Source organism: Ixodes scapularis, unplaced genomic scaffold (assembly GCF_016920785.2).
Source record: "Ixodes scapularis isolate PalLabHiFi unplaced genomic scaffold, ASM1692078v2 PGA_scaffold2__306_contigs__length_199485367, whole genome shotgun sequence".
Lineage (NCBI taxonomy): Eukaryota > Metazoa > Arthropoda > Arachnida > Ixodida > Ixodidae > Ixodes > Ixodes scapularis.
In genome coordinates this window covers 22,202,049-22,227,845 of record NW_024609857.1, presented here as the reverse complement: position 1 = coordinate 22,227,845, position 25,797 = coordinate 22,202,049, and the positions used below count along the sequence as shown (strand labels likewise).

Below are 25,797 nucleotides of genomic sequence, written 5' to 3'. Positions count from 1 at the left end.
TCCCCCCAAAAGAATCTACATCAACTCCGCCAACCAATCGCTGCCGTCAGTTGTCGTGACGTCACGTCTAGCAAAGAAACCAGAAACTAGTATTTTTTTTTTTTTTTTTTAAATGGCAGGTCTCTGTTGTTGATGCCACATAGCACGTCGACCACTCGAAGCAGTTCTTCCGCTCTTGACCTCTCCGGTTTCACCTTGCGAAGTCGTGACGGTGTCTGCTTTTGTTTGCGGTATTTCTCGTGTGTCAACGTGAAAAGGTAGCGGTTATGTCGCCAAGGAAGTAGCAATCAATCTGTGCATTTGCTCCAGTGACACAGTGTTACAAACCGGACTTTGCCTTTCGCCAAGGGCAAAGTCTAACGACTGGCCCTACAGTTGCCAGCATCGTGCAGCCGTGAATACGTAACTTCCCCGAATGCTTTCATGCTTTCGTCTGTATACAGTGACAAAATGACTCGCTGAATGCGAAACGCCATACAGCAAACTACAGTAGACTCATTAATTCAAACTACAGGAAGTCACAGGTTTTAGTTTGAATGATCAGAAGTTTAAATTATCAGAAATTCATCTAAGCATGATACTAGACGACATTATGATTTGTTACATAGATAAATACTCATACAAAGCAGATTTTTGCCAGTTTCCTCTACATAGGCCTAATTATAAGCAAGTACAGGCATAACACATTGGTGAAAGAGCTGTGACGTTAAGTTTATTTATCCGGCAAAAAAGTTGTCGATTCTGGACTGTTTAGACAGCACATACGATCTCGAAACAAAATTTTCAATACCAGCCAACGCAAGTAGCCCTTTACGGGACTCTTCCTTTGCAGACAGAAATTTCTGGAGTTGAGCGATGTGCTCAAAGCTGTGGCTGTGACAGTTGGTAGCAAGTCATCCCTTTCTTCATCGTCATCTTCACTCACTGCTGCACTGTGGTGGCATTACTTCCTGTACTATGTCCTCTAATGAGTCATCACGACAAACACACGCATCGTCGTCAAGACTAGCATATTCCGCCAAATCGGCGTTCACATCATGTGCTTCAAGGCCAGAAAGCATGACGCCGTTGAGCTGGTCCTTATCCCCAATGTCGTCTTGGTCATCATTGCTAGTCTTGAAGCACATAATGGGAACGCTGTTTTCCGCTAATGTGTGCCCGCTTGAGCCCCATTGAGTGCGCACATCTTTCCGAGCACCAATGCACTGCAGAGAAGCAACACTCGCAAAAGCAAGCTCCACAGGTATTGCTTCTCTGCGGTGCACCAGTGCTCGGAAGAGGCGCACTCAACGGGGCCGCGAGAACAAAAAAGTATGAATTAAGCGAAAACGCCATTCGAATTAGGCGACTTATAAATACATAAAAAACATAGCGTGACTACCAAAATTTTCAAATCTGTTTGAATGAACCGAAAGTATGAAATATCCGAGTTTGAATTATCGCGAGCCTATTGTATCAGTTACTTTCTGCAGCAACTTTGCACTTAACATTGCAATAAAGTGATATTTAGGCTACCGTAAAAAACCGGGCAAGCACCGGTCATCAATTTTACAAATAAATGTACGGTGCATACTTTTCATATCTTAGAAATTTGGATATGGGCGTTTAATGTGCAATGGGTGAATGCACGGTATTCTACTATAAATTCATTTTTTCGGACTGCTCGATTAATCTGAGCTTTGCATGACCCCATCGAGTCCGAAATATTGGTCGGTGACTATCAAACTTAAACACAATGGTTACACACCACAGGTCCAGAGGACCAGGACATCAATGAGCTGGCCTTCACCTCGTCCTAGGCAGCAGCGGAACACTATGGGCGGGACCCTGGGTCACTGCACCGGCCGGCTCATGGCTGCTGTCCTGTACCCTGCACGGCACTGCGTGTGGCTTAACTGGCCAAGCAGAGGGTCATCGCGTGACTTTTATGAGGCGTCGCTAGCCATTGTAAGTATATTTTTTGACACTCATGTCTGGTGATGTACTTTGGTGCTGTACAACGGAATACATTTGGTGGCAGTTCAATCTTGCCAATTAGGCCATTTTGAAACGGAACACATTTAGTGGTGGCTCGGTTTAGGTTTCCTGGCTTGGCAATCTTGCAGCAGTGTCTGGACTCAACACAAACCTTTTTGTACTTCATTGTCAGGGATAGTGTAATTTCTGCAATGCTGTCAAAGCAACTTCTGTACGCGAACAAGATGCAAGACGAAGCCACATGCTCGTGCCCAGTGTACGACTACATGTACTCATGAGCACTCGTGCCCATGCATAGTTCATTTCGGCGTTGCCACTTCACGCGTCCATGCACTCGCTGCACCTTGAGAATCAAGTGTGCACCACAGTGCACTCCTGTCATGCATCACTCACGAGAGGAACGAGAGCAGACAACTGGGGTTTTTCCGCCATAAGAGACGGGAGAACAGAAAAAAAAGGAAGCACGTCCCACGGGCAACAAAATTGGACGCGAGCTGGGCTATTTATTCTGTGAAGCAAGCAATCAACAACCTGTGCTTTATTTGCAAGTTTTCAGTCATTTTGTTGCTGCACGGACGTTGAAATACAATAGTGGATAAATAAAGGTTCAGAACAAACGTCAGCTACCGCGAGATCTCTGTCGCCATCCGTGCGGGGGTGGAAAGTTTGGACGTTAGTTGACAAACCTCGCCCGCCCCCAGTCCATCACCTGACCCCATTCTGCGAATGTGGCTATATGCGAGGGAGCGTGATCATGTTCAAGTGCTGCTGGCCCAAAGAGCACATAGTTTCCCCAGCACTGTCAGCTTAGGGGTGCACAGGAGTTGTGCGTAGTACTGCGGAAGCCACAGGTCAGAGAGGGGGGGGGGGGGGGGGGGGGGTAGTTGACAACTTTTGTCCGAATGGTAGGCAAAGAGCATCAAGGACCAATTTTCTAGGAGAAGATTGGTGGTGAGCAGGTACAAAAATAAGGGTCCAAGCACAATGAGCAAGAGGGGAGTTCTTGCTTTTCCTTCTCTGGTACTACTATACTCCGTTTCACCTTACGTAGGACCGCAGCGGAAGGCTGGGGGCTGTGACGCGACCCAGACAAGTTGTTCCTACGCATCGCGAAGTAGTGCGTCAAAGACCTTGGGCAGTACGAAGCGTGGATATACTTCAGCCTTAGTTTAATATTTTTGTGTCGTGTACCATCAACACAAAAACAACTTTTGTATTCAAGAAGAGCTTTCAAACGTGATATTTAATACAAAATTAGGTAGCATGTCCGGAGAAATTAAACTTTTAGTTGGCAACGCTGCCGTTGTGTTTGTTTCTTCATGCGTTTGGTTCAGGTTTGATTTCCATTTCATGGCGTGATCTTAAAAAAATGTTTCTTCCAAAGAGAAGTTTTTTTTATTTAACAGTTGTTGTACACTCTGTAGAACTCTGATAAATGTATATTGAAAGCAATCATTTCAACTTCACAAATACTTTTTGCCCATGTTTAAGATGTAACGTGACAAATTGTCGTTTGCGTAATGGCTGCGGCATCGTCAAGCATGTCTCCGTCAAAGGCGCCGGTACTTTCATCACCCGCTCGCTTCCAGATGACATTTGCTAAAACCTCGCTTGGAAAAGAGGCGTGCCAAGTTGAGCTGAACGTTTACTACAATAATTGGGGCCAACATCGCTAGGTGCGAATTCGCACAGTTCGAAGCTCAAGGGGCCTTCGCACGTTGGTGCCGTCTCTGAAACGTTCGTGGATTCAGAAGGCTGTGTTCACCGGGATCACGACGGACGAGCTGGTAGGCCATTGTAGTGAATGGAACAGAAAACATCCATTGACAACATGTCTGGTTGCGCCGTGAAGCGGAGATTTATTCGTCGATGCCGCATGGTTTTTGTGGAATTGGAGAAAAGAAACAAAATAGCTTTATACCGCCGTGCGTGATTCGTCACTCGCTCTCCGAGAGCTATAGTGTTAATAAAAGTTTCCCCACGTCGTGGCGGTCACATTAGGAGCTATTGTTAACGCACGCTCGGTTTTGCAGCAAAAACTATGAATTAAAACACTCACTTCGCTTGCTCTTTCACTTTTATTTACCGATTTATAAAACCCTGGCCTGCGCGTTCTGCATGCGAGCAGGAGTATGCGGCGAACTTCCAAGCAAGCAAGAGTGTTTCGGTTAAAGTCAAGGTTCGATTGTTACCGCTTACCTGAATTGTTGAGTGACTTAAAACGTGTAGATGGGTTTCTGTGCGCCACAAGTAAAGTGAAAGGCTTCTGCGGACCCCGCTTCTGCTCGACGGGTAAAGCTATCCGTGTAAGCCTATCCCACACAGAAAGGCGACGAAACCGTCGCGCGTCGATCTCGCAACTCCAGAATGCTCCAGCGTTCCGTAATAAGGGAAGAACATTACACAAGGTCAGATATGCTAATCGAAAACAGCAGATGCGATCGGTTCATCCCCAGTGAGCCCGCCTAAACCTTCCTGCCGGCGCCATTGCAACCCGCGCACTGATACCGCTGATACACGCTTGAGGAACAAGCTGACGTCACTTCTAAACATGCGCTTGATTGGCTCTGGCCGTCCGTAGCTTTGGCTCTGGGTCCAACGTAAGATGAAACGGAGTATATCGGTATACTAGCTTTAGGTCTACCCACTAGTCATTCCAAACAGGGCTCTGTGTTCTGACGTCCCCACACTCTCTCGTGTCCTTTTTTTCTCAGTGTTTTGGTACATACTCAAGTGCTCTGCATCATGGACAGATCTTTTTTTATTTTTTTGGAGGGGGGGGGAGGGGGGGTGAGTTGTGTTTCTCTTTCAGGTTAACTTTTTCTTAATGAAAAATCAACATACTCCAACTTTTCTTAGGAAGAAGTGATTAGTTTTTGGTGACATAACAAATATTAGATCAACAAAACATCTGGGCTACATTTTGCCCAAGAAATAGGTATCTCCTTGCAAACTCCCCCTTCTCCCCCACCCCACCCAGATTGACCTATAAATTCGCCCCTGCTCATTGCCCTGCATGTTCTGGTCAGATATTGTCTGTGTTGACCTGATGGACTCCTTTGTTCCCTGCATTCATCATAGGTTTCAAACCGTCCTGAATCATGGACGAAGCCTTGCAAGAATGCACTCTTAGGCCCAGTCCTTTTTGGTGGATCGGGTCATGCCATGTTCCCTTCTTGTGGGTTCCTGTCGTAATTAAATAAATTGTATTTTTTTTCTGATGATGGTGCATACCTACTGGTACACGTCACAAAAAGAGTGTGGTGAATCCATGCCATGGATTACTGTGAAACATGCGAGAAGGTAATTATACAAAAGATGGAAAGACGATAGATATCCCCGTTTAATTTTTTTTGCCACCTATGTCCAAAGTATTTCAGCCTATCGTGGCATTGGCTTTTGACCATTCACACTTTCAAGGGAAGGCTATCAGCAAGAAGGGTTCCCAAGCCTTTTCTGTTTGCAATAATTACTGAGAAAGGTTTATGCGGAGCGCAGGTTTCTCTGCTTTTTTTGCAGGGGTTGTGGTGAAGTCGAAATGCCAAGCTCCGATTGAAGGATGGTGGGTACACAATGCGAGCTGCCTTCAGGTCTACCCACTATCCTTTAGAGCTCTGCATTCTGACATCACCACAACCCCTGCAAAAGAAACGGACAAACTTGCGCTCCACTAGACATTGCCAAGAGGATTTCAATACGTCTAAATGCTTAAACTTTACACCATTTTGTCACCATGATTTTAATGAGGTTTTGCTAGGGGAAGTATGTTTTCCAGAGAGTTTGCAGTTGCCATACATAAATTTAAGGAAAAAAAACATTAACTACATTTGTCCTCAGAGTTTTTACAGAACACACATCGCTATCACCATCACTTTATTTGAATCACCATCACTTTTTATTTGGGTGGATAGCACTTGTGTTGAGATGTTTTACTTCCGCAAGTCCAAAAAGCATCCTTGCCGGGCAGCTGTCAACAGTCTAGTGTTGAGCCGAAGTGGGACGGTAATGTTGGAGATATGAAACGGAATAATACCCAGTGTTAAATATTTATTTGTTTGCTGGTCTGCTAGGCATCACTGAGGTGCTTTGTTTGGCTGTGTGCCTTTATTTTATGCTAATAGAATGTGCTGCACCCACAACTACTGCTTAGTCGCACTCGTGCAGGGGTCTACGACAGTTGACCGAACACCATTCCATAGAAGCATGTTTTCAACTACGGGCACATTTCATCGAAGCTCAGTTTACAGCAACATTAATTATTGAAAAAGGATCGCCATTTAGTGAATCTATTCGATGGGCATAAGCAAATCTGGAAGCACCTAAATGCTAGTGCGATTTACTGAGGCATATTTGCCTATGCTTTGAGCACTCGCTCTTCTCTCTTAGGTTGTAAATCAGGCAAAACGTAAAAGTATTCTTGCGAAAACAGCAGGGTTGTGACGTGCACAGAACATGTCTATCATACTCTGAATGTGCTGGCCGCCCAAGCGAGTGATTCGCTGACTGGCTCGGCTTCACCGTTGGCTGAGGCAGAGCAAGCAGTCGAGTTCGGTGAACTGTGTTTTCCCGAAAACAAATTTGCTAAAAGGAGGTTTGTTGCCATTTTCTCTAAACTGTGTCTTTCTGAAAGGATTTAATAAAATGTTTTTTTTTTTAAACAGGTGCTTGAGAAAATAGGTGCCTCCGCTCAGGCCCTAAACACCGTTGTTCTTAGATCTATCAGTTGACGAGCTCCACAGAAAAGCAGTGTTCAAAAACAGTTCTCTGTTGCTGGCACGCAAGTGGGTAAAGGTACATAACGTTCCTAGTGCCATAGTGTCAATGCCTCCACGGTCAACAAAGAACATTTTTGGAACGACACTCTTTTTGCACTAAAAAAAATTAATGCTGTGAAGACCTTATGTTTACTGTAAGAACCACAATAAAATCACTTTCCACCGCAGGTAATGTGCATCCAACCTTCCACCAGATCTGTCCATAGGACGGGCCTATAGTGTAACAGGTGCCATTGAGCGGATGTGCCGCAAAAAGGCGTCGGGCGTTTTTCGAAGCTTGTCAACTGACCTAGATCTAAGAACATGTGTACACACATTGCTACCATTGCCAGGCGAGTCCAGACATTGTTGGAGATCTGCTGTGTTTGCTGAAAAATGTTTTTACTATGTTCACGCTTTGGTCAATGCAAGCACATCTTCTGTAGCAAGAGCTACACTGGGCGAGGTTCAGCAGTTTTGCGTGGCTCGCATAATGAGCCGTGCGCCGTGCTGCGCAAGCGCGAGGAGCAGTGACGTCAAACGGTGCTCAGCTAGTGCGCCGGAGCCGCCACCGCGCGCGCCTCGCTGGTCTGCGCATGCGCGAGGAGCAGTGATGTCACACGGCGCACAGCTGGCGCGCTGGAGCCACCGCGCACGCCTTGCCGGTCTGCGCATTCCAGAGAAGTGACGTCATAGCCGCGGCAGACGCTGCACCGGAGCTGCGCAGTCTGACGCTGCACCGGAGCCGCTTGGTAGCGCCTCTCATTTTGTGCGCATAAGCTCACGCTACGTATACCCTGGCATAGCCGAACTAATTTTCAGTAATAATGACTAACATTTCAGCAATCAAGGAAGTTGATACTGAAATGTTGAAAGCAATAAAGAAATTAAATCTAGGCTGTTCCTTGGGTGGAGATCTTATTTCTTGTTATATTGTTAAGAACAGCACTGATTTTGTTTGCCCCATCATTGAAGCATGCATATCACCCGAGAAATCTGATCTTCCATCTTGTGGAGAAAGTTTACTGTATTACCAGTAAAGGAGGCTGGTGAAATGTCTAGGGTAGACAACCATTGCCCCATTTCCCTACTGTATGCTCGTTTGAAAGTGAGATAGTTATACAGACATGGGTCTGTTTACTCGTTACAAGCAGCACCATGGAACACAATTTTTTTTAGAGATTGCTCAGTACAAATTAGTTTCTGTACACTTGAATACACGGTGCCATTTCTTCTTTCTTGGAAGCAGGTCGATATTATTTATTTGGATTTATAACAAGCTTTTGATAAGATCAACCACAATCTGCTTTTGTAAAAACCTTTATTGTATGGTGTAGCATTGCCACATTTAAAATTGTTTAATAACTCTAAAAACTCGCAAGATGAGGACGGCAGGGAAAAGCTTCAGTTGCCCTCGCTCCAACATGAGCTTCCTACCTTTGGCAATGCTTCAAGCCCGGGCATTTGTAAGACACGCCCAGACGTTCTCATTCTGTTACGGACCATATCTAACATATCGCCCAAATCATGTTCAGGCGTTCTTGCGAGCCTCCAGAATGCGCGCGCAGACAGAGCATGAGAAAAGGTGCTTACTGGAGGCTGGGTGCCAAGAGATGCCAGATGCCCTGCATTTCTCATCTTGTCAGCGACTATTAGCACCGCTGGTGACATCTTTTTTTGTTCACAACATCAGAGGCAGTTTGATACTTCAGCACAGGCACGTAGCCAGGGATTTGTTTCGGGGGGGGGGGGGGGGGTTATGAGATGACTCATAACCAGGGTTATGAGTTACCCTCACGTAACCCCCCCCCCCCCTGAGGTCACGTGGCCTCAGGGAATCACCTATCCCCTCAGTACCCTTCCATCCTCCTTTTCAAGAGCTGCGCTCTAGTCCGGCTTTATGGGGAGTTGTAGACAGCTTTCACTTTTTTTGGTCTACACCCCCAACCCCCCCAGGTTTGGACATCAGGACGCGGTGACGGGTATCGACAGCTACACTCGAGAGCGAGCCGTCACTTGTGGGGGTCGTGACAACACGCTGCGCATCTGGAAGGTCGTCGAAGAGTCACAGTTGGTGTATCAGAGCCACAGGTGTGTATATTTGCTCTTTCTCGCGTGATTTGAAACGTGGTGGCACAAGTGTGCAAATAGCCCCCAATCACTTCCGGCTCTGAACTAGACAACGGGTTCCGCAGTATTTGCAAAGTCAAGTATACACGCTATCTTCTGGAAATGGCCACTTATAGCACTGTCAGACTTAATTTATTCTTATTATAAAAGAATGAGGAGTAAAAAAAAGGAAATGTATGTGAACCGGAAGTGTGCCAGGGCTACCCAGTAGGTGGCACCACTGAGTTTGCTGCCAAACAAAAAAGGAGCGAAGACTGCTTGCGAGATGTTTCTGTTGTGGCATGATGGCTAGAATGTGTCTTCAAGTGGTGCGTCTTGCATACTATAGGGCAGTTCCACACGGATTTTTCTGGCTCATCACTTTGCTAGGATCTGTGCTAGTAACCCTTTGCCAACACGCAAGGGAAATGTATTTCAGCTTGCTCAAGCTCTTTTGCATTGTGATTAATTGCATCAGCTGGAGAGGTCAGTGACGTAAAGTAATGTTGGCTTCTACTATATTCTTTTACAAACCAACTTTTATTCGGAGTTGAGGCGAGCTGGCACTCGAGCAGTCAGCTCGTCTGCCAGCAGATAGGCCCCAGATGACGCCGGCACGATTCGAAACACAAGAAATTGAAGTTAACAGGGGTTTGTGTGACCCCAAATACGTCCCCTATCGTGCTCCTCGAGTTCTGCCGTCGACGGGGCCGCTTACCATACTTCCGCATTACATGAAAACAAATAAGGCAAATGGTGGAAAAAGTTTCCCAGTATTTTTGGACCTGTGTATCGTTAGTGAAATTGCCCTAATACTGCTGGTCAGTCATGGATGCGATAGCATTCTTGACCAGAAACTCTGGTCGTGATTGTCTGCCGAAATCTTTGTCAACTGGCCAGCTGGCAGGCGGGTGGTAGAGAAGACCTGTAGTCCTCACCTCTTTTCTGCTGCCAAACCTGTCGGTTGCTCTAGAAAGCAGCGTCCGCCAGTGTTGCAACAATCTGGAATGTTACCGCGTTAAATGTGATCGAATAGAAAATGGGCATTGTAAGCACATCAGTCGGTTGCAGACGGTGTCTTTTGCACGTGTTTTGTGCCTGGTTTTGGAGATACTACTTTTTCTTTTTATAATTTGTGGAGCTATCCTTGTTGCCATGGTAATGAACAAAAATTGACAGGAGGCATGTCTGTTCTCATTGTGGCCTTGCTGGTGCTCGTTCCTTTGAAAACTGCAATGCAGTGATTCTATGCTGCAGCATTAACCACACGGTATGCCAGTAACAGAATACTTATCTTGCTGGCATATGTCGAGCAGAAGTTGAGGTTTTGAAGTTTACCCAAAAGGCATCTTTTAAAGCTCCTCAAGAATAAACTGGTTGTTGCTTTGGATTTATTTCAGCTGCTCTGTGGACTGTGTGAGCATGATCAACGAGCAACACTTCATTTCTGGTGCTGACGATGGGTGAGTGTCTCCCTCCACCTCTAGGACATTTTTCTAAGCCTGATCATGCGGTCATCTTCAAATCTTTTATGCTACTATTAGGGAATGTTGGGATTGCATTCAACCATATGTTGAGCATGCCTTTAATACGAAACTTTCGTAGGTACTGTATTGTATCATATTTTGCGGACTATAGTAGTTTCCGGACTATAGGGTGCATGGGTGCAGGCAAGCTAGTGAATATTAACCATGTTGAATTAACTTGAGTCTGAATAACAAGAGAAACATGAGACCGTAGAAAATAGACAGGACGACGTCTAAATTTTTAAACATTGCCCAGCCTATTTTTATTTTTTACAGCAGTGCTGTTAAGGGCTAGGTTCCCCAGGATTGTGTCCGTGTATGTCGACACAAGCCTACCTGAACAGCTACCGCCATCTATAAGCGAGGGCGGGAAGCACACAACCAGTATGGTTTCCGCCGTCGCTCGGAGATGGCGGCAACCTTTCCAGCTATATAATAGAAGAACGGATAGTTGGGCATGTTGGTGGGAATTCATCGTAGGAAAACAGCGCGAAAAACAGATGACGACGAAGAAGAAGCACACAGTGTATCGAGTGCAGCTCCGCTGGTCTTCCTTCTTCACGAGAGTGGAAAGGCTGTTTGCACACTTTGCTACAGGCGGTTAGAACTTCGAAGTGTGAATGCATAGCACATGGAAACCATTGACGACGCTGCCACAGAATACGACCCCAACTCCGATAAGGTGCCTCCCGACTGATACCAACACCCAAAATGGCAAGCGGCGCAAATGATAACTAGTCGTGATGTCAGAGGTCCAGTTCGATCTTTGTTTTCTGCAGTGGGGGAGGGGCGGCGAAAGCAGTTGGCAGTTGTGACAGACAGACAATGTGAGCGCTGTCGGTTCGGCGCGCTCCTCCCCCTCAGAATAAAAGTGAGCCCGTCCTCGATTGCCTCGCGGTGGAGTCGAAGAAGCTTGTGGCAGAAGGCGTGATAGATTCGAAAATCCCTACTCGCGTCCTTTCTGTCGTGTTGTGTTCCTTTGACGTTTAATGTTTCTCTCCTTCCCCAGTCTGACATTAATTCAAACGCGTTTATAAGTTAAAAGTTTATGAGGCGCAGACTGTCTACAAGTGCGGGCTGTACGAGGATTAGTGTTTTCTAGATTGTTAATTATTATGAGACGTGACGGATTTCGAGAATTATAGAATCTGCTAGTGATAGTTTGCGTACGACACAAGCTTTTTTGTGGGCTAGTAAAGGAGGCATTTGTTAAGGCGTGCTGCGTACGAGCATTGTTTACGTCCCAACAGGGTGCCAGGTGCACACTGCTCCCGGTGCAAATTATCCAAGGAAAATGCTTTTTTTTTTATCAGAATTAATTTTTGTTGATCATACACTGTGCGGACTACATTCTGTAAAATATGCTACAACTTTGACTTCTTTTCGATGGCTATACCGTGCCCGGCGTATTTCGTTTCAGGTCCCTGTGCCTGTGGACGGCAATGAAGAAGAAGCCGACCTGCGCTGTTCTCCAGGCCCACGGTGCTCGCGACGGGTCTCCGTTGTGGCTCACTGCTCTGGCTGCACTCCGCTGCACCGACCTAGTTGCCTCGGGTATGCACATTGCCCGTAGCACTCTACAGACGTCCGGGTGCTCCTGCATTTGAATGCAGGTTTCTCTGTGCGTGCGTATAAGGACTCCGGCGTAAATGCAATGGAACCTCATAGATACCTTCTTGGCGCACCGCGGTAAAGAAGCGTGTAATCTGGGAAAGCATAATGGCTGGTAACGCTTTTGGGGGTCTAGATGTGACAGAAAGCAACTATGGGGAAAAGAACACGACCGAATCGATTGGTGCTCGGGCTCCGACTGCCCGCACGTTTTTAATTTGCGCGTGACCCGCGTCACGGAGCTCGTGACGCGAGCTCCGTGCTCCGGCCATTGTTGCGGGCTCCTACAGGGCTCCCCCCCTGGTAGCATGGATCGTAGGAGAAGAAAAACTAATAGATCCCATGCTGGCAAAAACAAAAACAAAGGAAGAAAAATAATGAGTAGATTCGGTTCTGACATTAAAGCACAAGAAAAGGTATATGGAGCTATGTGGCCCATGAGACGCGCTTTCTTGTGGGAGGGGTCGTGTTCGCTCGCAGAGACAGTAGGTGTTCTGTGGATAGAGACTGGTCCTTAAATTCTTGAAATGCAGGCTTGAGTCTGTCCATCGCTATGGTTTCTGTATGTCCGTTGACGTCTAGAATCATGGTTTTCTCGGTGCGTTTGAGCACCTTGAAAGGTCCATCATAGGGCGGAGTCAGACTTTTCTTGCTGCCTTCTTTGCGAATGAAAACATGCGTGCATGTTTGGATCTCCTGGCTGACGAAAACTTTCTGAGAATCAGGATATCGAGGTAGTGTCGGTTGAAGCTCTCGGATGAGCTCTCGCAGGCTGTCCAAGTACGTTTGGGATGGGACCGTTTGGGAATTTTTGTTGCTGTTAAAAAATTCACCAGGAAGTCTAAGTGTCGAGCCATAGACGAGTTCCGCTGCGGTGCATCCGAGGTCTAGTTTGAGCGCGGATCGAACGCCGAGGAGGACGAATGGTAGGTGATCGACCCAGTTGAGTCGCCCGTCTCGTGCCGTAATTGCTGCCTTGAGTTGTCGGTGCAGTCTTTCTACCATGCCGTTAGCCGAGGGGTGGTAGGCGGTAGTATGCACATGGTGAACTCCTAGGAGCTGGGCTAGAGCGGCAAAAAGCGAGCACTGGAACTGCCGTCCCCGGTCCGTAGTGACGGTGGATGGACAGCCAAAGCGGGCGATCCAAACCTCAACAAACGTCCTGGCGACAGTCTCGGCAGTGATGTCGGGTAGAGGTATAGCTTCGGGCCACCTGGTATAGCGGTCAACGCAAGTCAAGATGTAAGTGAATCCCCGGCATGAAGGCAGTGGACCCACAATGTCAAGATGCACATGGTCGAACCGTGCAGAAGGAGAGCGGAACGGTACCAATGGAGTCACCGTATGCCGGCTCACCTTAGAGCGCTGACATTGCAGACATGTTCGTGCCCAGCCACGTACATCCGCGTTGATGGTAGGCCAGATGTAGCGAGCTGTTATCAGGCGCTGTGTGGCTCGGATGCCTGGGTGACTGATGTTGTGGAGGTGGTCGAAAACCTTCCGACGAAGAGCTAGCGGAACAAGAGGTCGAGGACTGCTGGTAGACATGTCGCAGAGGATGGTACCGTTAGAATGAGGGAGAGGAATTTCCCTGAGTACCAAGGACTTCAGCATGTCGGGATGGGCAAGCAACTCCGGATCATCTCGTTGTGCGGCAGCAATGCTCTCAAAATCGACAGCTCCACGACTTGCCGAGACAGCGTCGACACGGGAGAGCGCGTCCGCCGCTGAGTTGTCTTTGCCTTTTACGTGGCGGAGATCAACCGTGAACTCGGAAATGAAAGCAAGTTGTCGTATCTCTCGGGAGCAGTAGGCGGTGTGGTTGCCATGGAAAGCATACGTTAGAGGCTTATGGTCCGTCAGGATGTGAAACTCGTGACCTTCAAGAATATACCTGAAATGTTTGACAGCCAGGTACACTGCAAGAAGTTCACGTCCGAACGTGCTGTAACGTGTTTCGGCAGGCTTCAGTTTCTGGGAAAAAAATACAAGTGTTCGCCACTCGCCGTCAAGCATCTGTTGCAGGACAGCGCCGGCAGCAGTGCTGGAGGCGTCAGTCATGAGACGGGTGGGGGCTCCAGGTTGCGGATAGAAAAGCAGGGCTGCATTGGCCAAGGCTTCTTTAACGCTGGAAAAAGCAGACGCAGCTTCTGCGTTCCATGGAACTGCTGATGATGGCCCTTTCTTGGTTCTAAGAAGATCCGTCATGGGCTGAATCATTTCAGCACAGTGCGGAATGAATCTTCGATGGAAATTGATCAAGCCCAGAAACTCGCGAAGCTTGCGAAGTGACGTGGGTTGGGGAAACTCGCGGATTGCCCGGACTTTGTCTGCGAGTGGTAAGATGCCCCTTGACGTAACGCGATGGCCCAGAAAGTCCAGCGCATCAACGCCGAAAACGCACTTCTTCGCGTTGATGACGAGACCGTACTCCTGCAGCCGGTCGAACAACAGTCGCAGGTGTTGCTCGTGTTCTTCCGGAGAGGTGCTGGCCACGAGGATATCGTCAACGTACGCGAAAATGAAGTGAAGTCCTCTGGTCACTTCGTTGATAAGGCGTTGGAACGTCTGAGCGGAGTTTCGCAGGCCAAAGGGCATTCTTACGTATTCGAAAAGTCCGAACGGAGTAGTGATGGCAGTCTTGGCCACGTCCGCTGGCTCTACGGGAATCTGGTGGTAAGCCTTTATCAGGTCTACCTTGCTGTAGATGTTGGTACCAGCAAGCCCAGCGGAGAAATCGTGAATGTTCGGCAAAGGGTACCGATCAGGTACCGTGCGTGCATTCAAAGCTCGATAATCTCCGCATGGTCTCCAGTCATTCGGGTCCTTTTTCGGGACCATATGTAGTGGCGACGCCCAGTTGCTGGAAGATGGGCGGACGAATCCGAGCTCCAGCATATGTTCGAACTCTCGACGCGCGATGTTTAGTCGCTCGCCAAATAGGCGGCGAGGACGCGCGGAGATGGGCGGGCCGCTGGTGATGATGTGATGTGTCACACCATGCTTGGTTGGTACCTCCGCATTGCAGGGCCGGGTTATGGCAGGGTATTCTGTGAGGAGGGCTTCGTACCTCGACGTCGTCGCCAGGGGACGCATCGGGGAAGCGTTGAATGACGACAGGATACCCTGGATGGTCAAGGATGTGGTGGCATCGGTGAGGCTTCTGCCACGGATGTTGACGGCAAGGCCAAAGTTTGCCAGGAAGTCCGCTCCCAGTATGGCTTGACGGAGATCCGCGACAATGAAGACCCACCGGAAAAGTCGCCTTAGTCCTATGTCGATGGTTAGGGATCTCTGGCCAAAAGTGGCAATTGCCGAGCTGTTGACGGCTCGTAGGGGCGCGGTATGTTGCACTTGCTGACGGTCAAGTCGTGACGCAGGCAAGACGCTCACCTCAGCCCCAGTGTCCACTAAGAAGCGGTGACCAGAGATTTGGTCAACAACGTAGAAAAGGCGGCTTGTGTGTTGGCCATCGTCACTCGCCGCTGCTAGTGCCGGGCCTCGGGGTTTTCCGACCAGGAGCATGGTTGATGGCAGTGTGTGGCCCGTTCCGCGTAACGCCGGTGGTACCAGCACAGGGCTCTGCTGCTTGACCGCGAGGCTCGTCGCGAGGCTGAACGGGCGTGAGGGGAGCCGCGCCTGGATCGTCGAGGTCTTTCGTCTGACGCCTTCATGGCGGCCACAGCGCAGGAAAGCTCTGCTATGCTTGCCTTGATCTCGGCGACTGTTGCTTGCCAGGGCTGGGGCTCGTGAGGCTCGTGAGATGCCACAGCAGCAATAGAAGGGGCTGAATATTCAGCAGTCCGATCCGCCAGCGTGGCAAGACGATCTAGCGGCATGTCGTCAGCAGCTGCAAGAACCATGCGCATTCCTTGCGGAAGTTTTTGAAGAAACAGCTCCCGCAGTATACGGTCTTGGGAATCGGTGGCTTGGGGACCCAGCAACTGTCGCATTTGGTGGAGAAGTTGCGATGGGCGACGATCTCCCAGCTCCTGGGCTGTCAGAAGTTGCTGGATTCGTGACCGCTCCGATGCCGTTGTTCGTTCGAGCAGAATGCTTTTCAAGTGATCATATGCGTCCTCACGCGGTGGCTCCGTTAGCACGTCGTCGATTTCGTCGGCCACGCTTGGCGGCAGAGAGGCAACGACGTGGTAGAATCGTGAGAGCTGGGTAGTGATGCGGCGAAGATGAAACTGCGCCTCGACTTGGGTGAACCAAACTCGCGGGTTCTTCGGCCAAAAAGGGGGAAGGCGCAAGTTGACCGCTGCGAGGTTGGCGTCAGAGGACTGAAGTGGCGCGCCGTCGCCAGTGTGAGCGTTGCCTTGATCCATGTTGGTTGAGGCTGCTAGAGAAGGCGACGGGGTGCCTTCAGATTCCGGGTCACCATTTATGGGGAAAAGAACACGACCGAATCGATTGGTGCTCGGGCTCCGACTGCCCGCACGTTTTTAATTTGCGCGTGACCCGCGTCACGGAGCTCGTGACGCGAGCTCCGTGCTCCGGCCATTGTTGCGGGCTCCTACAGCAACTATTGCACAACAGTGAACTGCATCTATTCAAATATAAGCGTTCAAGTGTGTTTCTTTTTTTCTGCCAATGCTTTTTATGGTTGGGGATCAACTAATATCTGCAACCAAAAAATGTCAACTTAAAAGAGTGCCAAAAATATTCAAAGCACATAGAGCCGGCCGAGATGTCTTCTGCTCCTAGCACGCTGGTGCGAAGCGGTGAAGCGTGATTTCAGTCTCCCATGGAGGGTATCAAAGGTCCATTTTTATGTTGTCGGAGCAAAAGCACAAAGATGCTGTAAGTAATTTAGAGGTACTATAGTTGGTTACAAGTCAAGAAGGTAGGAGAAGCTCCTCCCACAAGCGTGATGCACCCGTTTAAAATCTTTCCGCAGTCGAAAGAAGAGTTCACTGCAAATGCTCCTTGTTCCGCTTCAATGGATACATATTAGCTGCAGAGTGATGCCAACTTATCTCCGATCCCACTTTTTAAGAAAGCGACCTTTGTATTCATCGGAGGGGGAACCGAGCCTCTGAAAGCAGCCTTTCCCCGAAGTTGTATTTGTTTCCATCGGAGGAGGAAAACTCTAGTCTCCCTCTCGTGGCTTCCACAATGCTAAGTCAAAGTTGAAAGATAAAGCAAATATGTACAGGAAGGCAAGACCCTCCTCGCGCGTTGGCCGCGACGTCACGGAAACGATGGGACGCTATTGGATGCGGAGGCGGCGGAGGGTTATATGATTCCCTTTGAGGAGCATTTGCTGCTACCTTCTCGACCTGTAACTTACTATAGCAGGGGTTCTCAAACTGGGTTTCGGGGTACACAAAGGTTCCACGAGCTGGTCTCATGGGTTCCGCAAACACCCAAATTGCAACCCCCCATGCCACAAGCTGCGCGGAGGACCATGCAAAGCACCTTCATCTCACTTTGTGCTGACATTGCGATTGATATGGTGGGGATATGTGGGAAGCAACACAAGCAAAATTGCCTACAATTGTGCATCTGTTGCTTCTCGGTCAACAAATATGGAGGGGGGAAGAAGAGAGAGAGAGAGGGGGGGAGGGGAGGAAGGAGGAGGAGGGTGTTCAGCGGCAGTTTTTGAGGCTTCCTGGGGTTCCGTGAGGCCAAAAAGTTGAGAACCCCTGTACTATATATAGTATACTGCCTATCAAAGTTTATAGATGGACAGTACTACCTGTTGAGACAAATAGGTCAAACCCATGTAAATTGCAAAAATCAGTTTCATATGATGTGGCACTAATTCAATCTGTATGTGTGGCTAAGTGGTGCATCTGATTTGTGAAGATACGGTTTAAAAAATTGGGTAAGAAGGAAGGAAATTTTTGCTTTGCTCTTGTTGACTTGTTTTTCTAATTTATTGCCTTAATGACGTTTTTTCTAATTTATTGCCTTAATGATGTTTTTCTAATTTATTGCCTTAATGCATTAGCATTAGTACCTACATGACAGTGAAAAGCTGATGTCTGTCTGCAGACAAAACAGTGGAAAGAAAAGCGTGCCACATAGAGAGCAGGAGAGTAGTGAAGAACAAAGGCGAAAGGGAGCCAGCGTCATGGGGTGGAAGCCAATGAGTTTGCGGGAAACCGGTGAACTGCAAAAGCAGCGTCCGGCAGCGGATGCCATTGCTAAGCATGCAAGGCGAGCGAATTAGGCGGAGGAGTGGAAGTAGTACCTAGCTCTACTGTCCGAAATGCGGCGCAAGAAGCGGCCAGCCGACGCAGGTCTGTGTGCGACAGAGGTTGGAGAAAAGTGGGCTCGGCGAGCCTACTTAGCTGGAAAAAGTTTTAGGGAGGTCCATCAGTGGATTTGTAAGGAATGCGTCATCATGACATATGAAAAACACCACACATGTCCCCCTTTGGGAAATGCTAACACTGACCCCATAACGAAGCCAAAAAGAGGAAGCAAAAATTAGAGAAGCAATACAGAAAGCCAAAACAGAAAAGTGAAGGGGTCAACGTCAGCGTTTCCCAAAGGGAGACATGTGTAGCGTTTTCCAAGGGTCATGCTAATCCATTTCCTAAGAATCCACCAATAAATCTTCCTTTATTTTTTTTTTTTTTTTCACTTTGAGATTAAGAAAGCTGAAGCAATGTGGTGAATTGGGTCGGTTGGTATTGAGACGACATGATGACAAAACGCCGCACAAAGGACAGGACGACAGGAGAACTCGTAGGACACACGAGCTTGTGCATTCTATGTGTTTTTCTCCTGTTCTGTCCTTTGCGTGCTGTTTTTTCATCATGTTGAAAAGGCTAAACTCCATATCACACCTTAGGAAAACTTGTTTTTGTTTGTAACTTTTGAGTGAGACAAGTTTCACCAATATTTTGACAAATCAGATGCCCCATCTAGCCGCAGACACTATACTCCGTGTCACTAGCTGCATGCAGTACAGGCGAAGGCAACGCCAGGCGGGGGAAGAAAAGGCAAGCACTAGGAAGGTTGGGAAGGAGGAGAGAAACCTCCTCTCTAACGTTCCTAGTGCTCTCCCTTTCTCCCCTCGCCCTCCATTGCCCTCCTCTCCCGTCCCACCTTCCTAGTGCTCACCCTTTCTCTCTTCGCATGGCATTGCCCTTGCCTGCATTGCAAACAACTAGTGACACGGAGCATAGAAGGTGGGGGGGGGAGCATTTGTGTGATAGCTCGGTGTACCTGACTAAGTATTCCTCTTCTTTTTTTTTTTTTTTTTTTCAGGATCTTCCAATGGAGAAGTGAAGTTGTGGAGTTGCGGTGATGACTGCAAGAGGCTGACTGAAGTCATCTCGATTCCTCTGGTACGAAAACCAATGGCGCAACTGCCTCACTACTGCAGCATCATTTTTTTTCTCTTGTCAACTTTAGAAAAGATTTTGTCTTTTCTGTTTTGCATAATCACCTCTTATGTGAGGGTTCTGATCCAGGTATATTTTGCTTATGCTAGTATATGGTGACTGAGGTGCTGCGAAATCTTTGTGCATGCTCATGACTGGCCATGTCTCTTAAAGACTGACGTGCAAAATATTTGTCAACCAGGGTGAAAATCCTTCTTGCCACCCTTCCCATTTCCCCTCTCCCACTCTTAACTTGATGGGGGGTCCTTTTTTTGTTGCTGCATCTTGGGACCGGATATGCCGGGAGCTTATTCTGTCTCATCCAACCCCAATATCCGGCAAGAAAAGGAGTCCACCCCCCCCCCCCCCCCCCTGCCATCAAGATAGCGGTGGGAGATGGGAAATCGGGAAGATTTTCATTGGTTGAAAAATATTTTGCAAGTTGGCCTTTAAATTTGAAGGGATCATGAAATTATTTGTTTTCCACTTTGGCTTTTGACTGTTTTCCACTAGTGCTCAGTGCTTCATGGTGTACTCAATTCACATTCGTAAGGCATGCCGCAGACATCAGCTTTCGTTCACAAGTGCTGGTTTCTACAAAAGGAGGAGAAATGGTTCTATGAGTGTGGGACCATCTTTGTGCTTCACTCGCACGAGAGTGCATGCAAATGGGATGCTTAACAAAACCATGTGCTCACCCCAGTAGCTTTAACAATGCTTTGTGCTATGTGTGAGACTAAGTACAGCACCTATTTTCCCCTATTATGCCCCTTATTGAAGCAAAAGAAAGGATTATCTTTTGGGGATCATACTTTGCTTTGTAGGGCTAGTCATAGGTTGGAATATGATGGGGCCAACCTTGAGTTTATTTAAACGGGAAAACGACAAAAACAAAAATGGTGTAGTCAACAGCTACTTCAATTGCTGCCTCGGTCCCTTCTGCAAGCAGGCTCATTCGAGACAAGGGCCCCAGTGATGTCCTAAGAAAATGATAACACAATGCAGAGAAGGGTCATCCGGTCTTCTGCATCCAACTTTTAATTTCACAGTTCCTTTAAAAAAGCACAGCAAACTTCTTTCGACAAACGTCAGGCTTTAAGGCGTGTTTACACCGGCGATACAAAGCAGTCGTGCGATACGACTAGATAGCATCACAAAAAAAAAATTGGACATTCACACTGCCGTGCACAATGAGCAAGTTCAACGCCTTCGTTGGCGCGTCGCCTCTCGAAAACTCCCTCTCCAAACACCGTTGATTGGCTCAGCTGCTCTGCGACTAGATCGCATCGCAAAAGGTCGGGTCAGGTAGCGACTGCTCAAATCGTGTTGCTTTTTTTCCGCGATGGTCGCTTTTGTGATGAAAGGTATCGCGCAGCTAGATTGCATCGCCGGTGTGAACGCGCCTTGAAAGACTATGCATCTCGCGAAAAAGTGGGGCCATGACGATACTAGTTTTACTACTTGCTTCATTGTGATCTTTTGTCTCCGACTAAATTTTAAGATGATTATGTTTGTCCAACAGGAGGGCTTTGTGAACGAGCTTGTGTTCAGCAACTCTGGACAACTGCTGGTTGCGGCGGTTGGTCAGGAGCACAGGCTGGGACGCTGGTGGAACCTGAGGAAAGCCAAGAACTGTGTCGCCATCGTACCTCTCAAGATTTCCGACCGACCAGTAGCAGCCCTGGCAGATGCCTCTGCTAAGCCTGTCCTCAAAGGAAAAGTGCGATGAGATACTGGTTAAAAATATAAATAAAAAAACTTTTTTGTAAGATGTTTTTTTATATATATATTATATTTTAATTTCTGGTAGGAAAGTCTCACCCATTCTGTGTTCTGCATTTCACACTCCTTGAACTAAAAATTACTTCCATGACCATCCATTGATCTGGCTCGAAGTCCACTGAGCTATTCTGGTTGGCTCTTGTTTCATGAATTGTTTACATTCAAGCCAAGTCTATCGGGATTCTTGAGCTGTTGCAATTTACCAGGCGACCCTATTGGAGAGCCAGCCTAGCCTCGTTAAACTGGTGTTTGACAGTGAGAGGCACTAAAAACAATGTACTCCTTTGACTGCTTCGGATTAAGTTGCATCATGGCTGCCTTTTTTTTTTTTTTTGGGGTGTCGTGAATTCGGATTGAGCCTACTTGTATCCGGGTGACCACCCGTCCCGCGACTCTCGGGAATGCCCCGCATTGAGGGCTCGTGTCCTGCGTCCTGCGAGAAATTCCTGAATCGTCCAAATGTCCTGCATTTCACACTGTCGTAAAATTCACTCCGCAACTCGTGGTGCTGCCGAACAACGGGACACGGGGAGGCACGGGGGTTGTTGGTAACCGCATGAATCGCAATGGTACACCATTTTCTGTACAAGCATTGCGGGAAGCGACCATCGTTCATGAAGGAGAAATGACGTGCATGCGCCGTTGTAACTCTGCCCTTGGTGGCATAATATTGTAAGAGAAAATTGCTCGCCAAAAGTTTAAATTATTTTCAAATCGCTGTGTCAATGCAAAAGGGTAGCTGTCGAATTTTTTTTTTAGTGGAGACACCCATACAAGGCAAGAAGCCTGCAACTCAAATCGGTCTATAAAGAACATAAGCCCGAAGATTTACGGTTGCTTATTTCCATTTGATGCATTGATTTCTGCTGCAGTCAATCTTTGTTTTTCAACTTCGACAGATTTAATAACATATTTAGCATAAAAAAATATATCGCTGGGAATAAACATTATTTAAACTTAATTGCTGCTATACAATTTGTAGGTGTGAAAACAGCGCAGGATATTAAATGTGTTAATAGAGCGTCGGTTCGTGGTGTGCGTTAATAAATTTCCTCTACCTCTCCCCCTCCCCCCGTCCCGCGTGTTCCGCATTTTGCTAGCAGGAAGGCGGTCACCCTGACTTGTATGTTTTAGATTATTTTCTTGTGACTGCATGAGGGTGACAACAATGCTAGTCACCTGTTGGCATGATCTGGAAAGGCACTTAAATTGTTGGAAAGATAATGTGCAGAAACGGGGAAGAAATGTCCAGGACGTCTGCGCAGCCTGGTTAGTTTTTATTGTTGAAGTATAACAGGATAAATGAGTATTCCTGGATATTTCGACGCTTCCTTTGTTCTTAGAGTCAGCGGTCGCGGGCAGAGTTGCTCTTGAAGGTACACTTGCTGTAGGAGTGCTTGGAAAAAAAAACTATGTTTACTAGGCTAGGACAGAAGTATTGAGGACTGGAACATATAAAACAAAATATGAGGAAATGGATATGCGGTGTGCCGTATGCTAAGGGGAAGACTAGACAATGGAACATGTGAAGTTGAGGCGCACAGTGCTTGCTCCCACTTGCTCCCACCCTCCCCGAGGGGGCGATGAATTTAGCCGGAGCGCTGGAGTTTGCAGACGAGAATGGAAGAATGAATGTTGAGTGCATTTTAATAACGAAGTTTAGTTTAGAAGAGTGGTGCAAATTAGGGAGAATTGAATGACGTAAAACTAACACAGCTGGGGACAGGCGAGGCAGGAAAATTAGGACTCCTTGCGTGGCTCCGGCCCAAAGTCTCAACTAGTGCATGCAAATATCTGTCAAACCGGTTATGCGGTTAACCCTTTCCCGCCTGACGGGACACATGTGTCCCAAAAGTATGTGATTTTTTATTATCTCCTGCATCCTCCATATCCCGGCAAAAACCTGTCGGGACACTGGTGGCATTGGCTGCATTTCCAAATCGCACCGTTTTGGCGCTGCGATCACAGTGGCTGCGGCCGCACGGATGGGCCGCACGGTTACTGCTTTTTTGGGGGGACCGAGGGCCCTGGGGGCACGGAAGTAATTGAAAACCCAACGAAGTCAGGAGAGGCACCCAGGGTTAAAAAGAGGAGAAAACGTAAGAACAGGTATAAAAAAACAGCACAATCAGACATTGGATATATTAACATGCAGGGTAGTAGAAATAGGTTAAAATGGGAAGAGGTAGAGGAGCAACTAAGAAAGGAGGATTTAATGGGTTGTGAAAATATGCAAATAGTTGTTTCAAATTATCCGGTATTCACTATTTGCTTCAAAATTAATTGCAATATTCACATTTTTCGAATTGTTGATTGGTGTGCCGCAAAGAAGCAACATCCGTGGAAGAGGGTGCCATGGGTGTTGTTTCTCCGCAGTGCACCCGTGCTCGGTAAGAAGCGCGCTCAACGGGGCTAACCTGCCACGATCAACACTTGGAAAGTACAAATATTGCCATCGCATACTTGGGAGGAAAGCCCACGTTCAAAGTGGGATTATGCACGCAATCACCTGGTGTATTTGACATCAACTTTTTGAATGTTAATGTTTATACCACAGTAAAATTAAAAAAAAAAATATTTGGCTATTATTTAAGAGTGTGGGGAATGTGGCCACAGTTTAAGAATGTGGGCACTGAACTTTCTGAGGCCACAGTCCATAAATATTGTTAGATAAAAATCATTTTAGCTTAGAAATGGACAAGTGGAAGCTCGGGAACAACCTTCACTAGTTCAGCTGCTTTTTATTTAAGCATGGTGCCTAGCGAAAGGTTTGGAGAAACTATTTGATATTCGATTTGAAAATATTCGGCCAAAACCACTATTCGCTCCGAACTCAAAATCAACTGCATATTTGCACATGCCTAGGATAGATAAACTCTAGTTGTCTAACTGGCTCGTCTGCTTCATTGTGCAATGCTATTACTGGACTACAGTGTTGCTTAACTAGATAATTGGAATCGCCAGGCCACTTGACGGGGAGGATTGATGTTGTGAGCATTCTGTTTCGGCACTCCCAAGCACCTTCTCGCAAAGTGCAAAGGATCAACCAGTACATAATCATTCGCTTTATAATTATTGTTTTCCAGTAAAAGTATGGTGTAAAACATTCACTTCAAGTGTGCTCTCGTAGATTTGATTATTCTAGGGACGAAGCCCAGTTGTTTTTATGTTCCTTTGCAACAACCATAAACTTGGCATCTGGATTTTAATTGATCTAGCTGGTGATGCTATTTTTTGTTTCTTCTAATTACACAGGTGTTTGTCTTTTTTTTAAGGGAAAATGTATTACTGTTGCATTGTGAACCCGAGTTTGCAATAACAGGATGGTACTGGCGATCAGTTACATTTTTTTGCATATTTGGCACATTTACTGTAGCACCGGTGTTAAGCAGGTGCACAAAATTAAATAATGAAAAAGCATTTCAAGCAACTAGTCGGGGCTCTTGGGAATTGCATTACCAAGGAAAGAGTAGACCTTTAAATGGACAAAAAGGGGTCTGAACATGGACAGTACAGATGTACAAAGTGTCTCATAAAAAAAAATAGGAATTCTTTTTTTGTTGCAAAAAATTAACTGTATGCACCACCAATTGCTGTCTCTGCCCAAAAGTGGCGCTAGCAGTCCGGACCATATGTCAAAGTGTCGGTGCTTGATGTTATTTGGTTCAAACGTCATAAAACAATTTTCGTAAATTTGCAATGGAAAAATGGCAGCCGACGATGCCCACGAACACGTGAAGCTGAATGGCCACCAAGAACGGGTCTCATTTTTCCATTTTAATTTTCAGAAAATCAGATAATGGTTAGTTCTGACCCATTTGGGTGGAATCTGAGCTCTTAACGATGCATAGGTAGTTTTGGTAAAGAAAACACCATCAAATTATTCTGGGTGCGCAGTGTGGATTCATAGTTAATCACTCAAAGGGCTGCTTGCATGCCGTCCATTTAAGAAATCGCACAACCCTCTCGCAGCTCTTGACCACGTTGTCGATCACCAAGAGATCCGGGACCGACGCCAAGCAGGGAGGCTGCTGAGGTTAAATCCCGTCGTCTGGAGGGCCGTCTGCTTCGACCAGTCTGCCGACGTCTCCTCGCACCGAAGAGCCATAGACATGAAGTGGCGATAGAAGCAGATTGCAAGCCTTTCATCAACAACAGAAGTCGGCGTGGAAGTGGCAGCCTTCCGGCGATGGGGAAAAAACCGTGTTTTGTCGGGTATCACTGCGCAGCTTCTCGCACTTGCGAGACAAATGACGGCTGTGCCGCGAAACCCAGAATTTGGGAGCGGCCGGTTCGATGTTGCTGCAGCAGTCGTTCCCTCAAGCTCAATCGCAAGATTGCTTGTTTTTTTAAACTGTGCAGAGCTTGTTTCTTTGTAGTGTTATGCGCTTTGCAATAAATATTTATTGAGCTCTTATCATTCTAGTTACATCCCAATTTTACTGCGGCTACGACTTGGTATCGAGGGGCCAGGTGGCCCAATGGTGGCATCTAGCACAGACTACTGTAGGTAAGGACTACATGTTGATCAGACTGCATTCAAAGCTGAGCAATCTCTCTGGTAGCCATCGTGAATTTTTTATGGATGTATACCATATACACGGACATTGCAAGTAAAATGTGCCATTCAAAAGGAATTCTTGCAAGATCTCATGCGAATTACAAAGTGATCGGGTAAGGCGTTCCAAAGCACTT

At 47.2% G+C, this 25,797-nt stretch overlaps 1 protein-coding gene across 1 annotated transcript; it reads left to right on the top strand.

The window, feature by feature from the left end:
• The first annotated feature begins 5,063 nt into the window (after positions 1-5,063).
• On the top strand, positions 5,064-25,519 carry LOC115312873 (U3 small nucleolar RNA-interacting protein 2-like). The gene is made up of 7 exons (XM_040213742.3): positions 5,064-5,155; positions 8,688-8,822; positions 10,241-10,303; positions 11,787-11,920; positions 19,205-19,284; positions 20,843-21,040; positions 25,075-25,519. The coding sequence occupies exons 1-7, from the start codon at positions 5,079-5,081 to the stop codon at positions 25,135-25,137; spliced, it is 750 nt and encodes a 249-aa protein (XP_040069676.3). The 5' UTR covers positions 5,064-5,078; the 3' UTR covers positions 25,138-25,519.
• The last annotated feature ends 278 nt before the right edge of the window (positions 25,520-25,797 follow it).

Excerpts from the sequence above, each read along its gene's own strand:
- LOC115312873 (XM_040213742.3), top strand. The coding sequence starts at position 5,079 with ATGGACGAAGCCTTGCAAGAATGCACTCTTAGGCCCAGTCCTTTTTGG. Across the intron at positions 10,304-11,786 it reads ATTTCTGGTGCTGACGATGG|GTCCCTGTGCCTGTGGACGG; the intron begins GTGAGTGTCTCC and ends ATTTCGTTTCAG. Across the intron at positions 21,041-25,074 it reads AGCCTGTCCTCAAAGGAAAA|CTCTTGACCACGTTGTCGAT; the intron begins GTGCGATGAGAT and ends ACCCTCTCGCAG.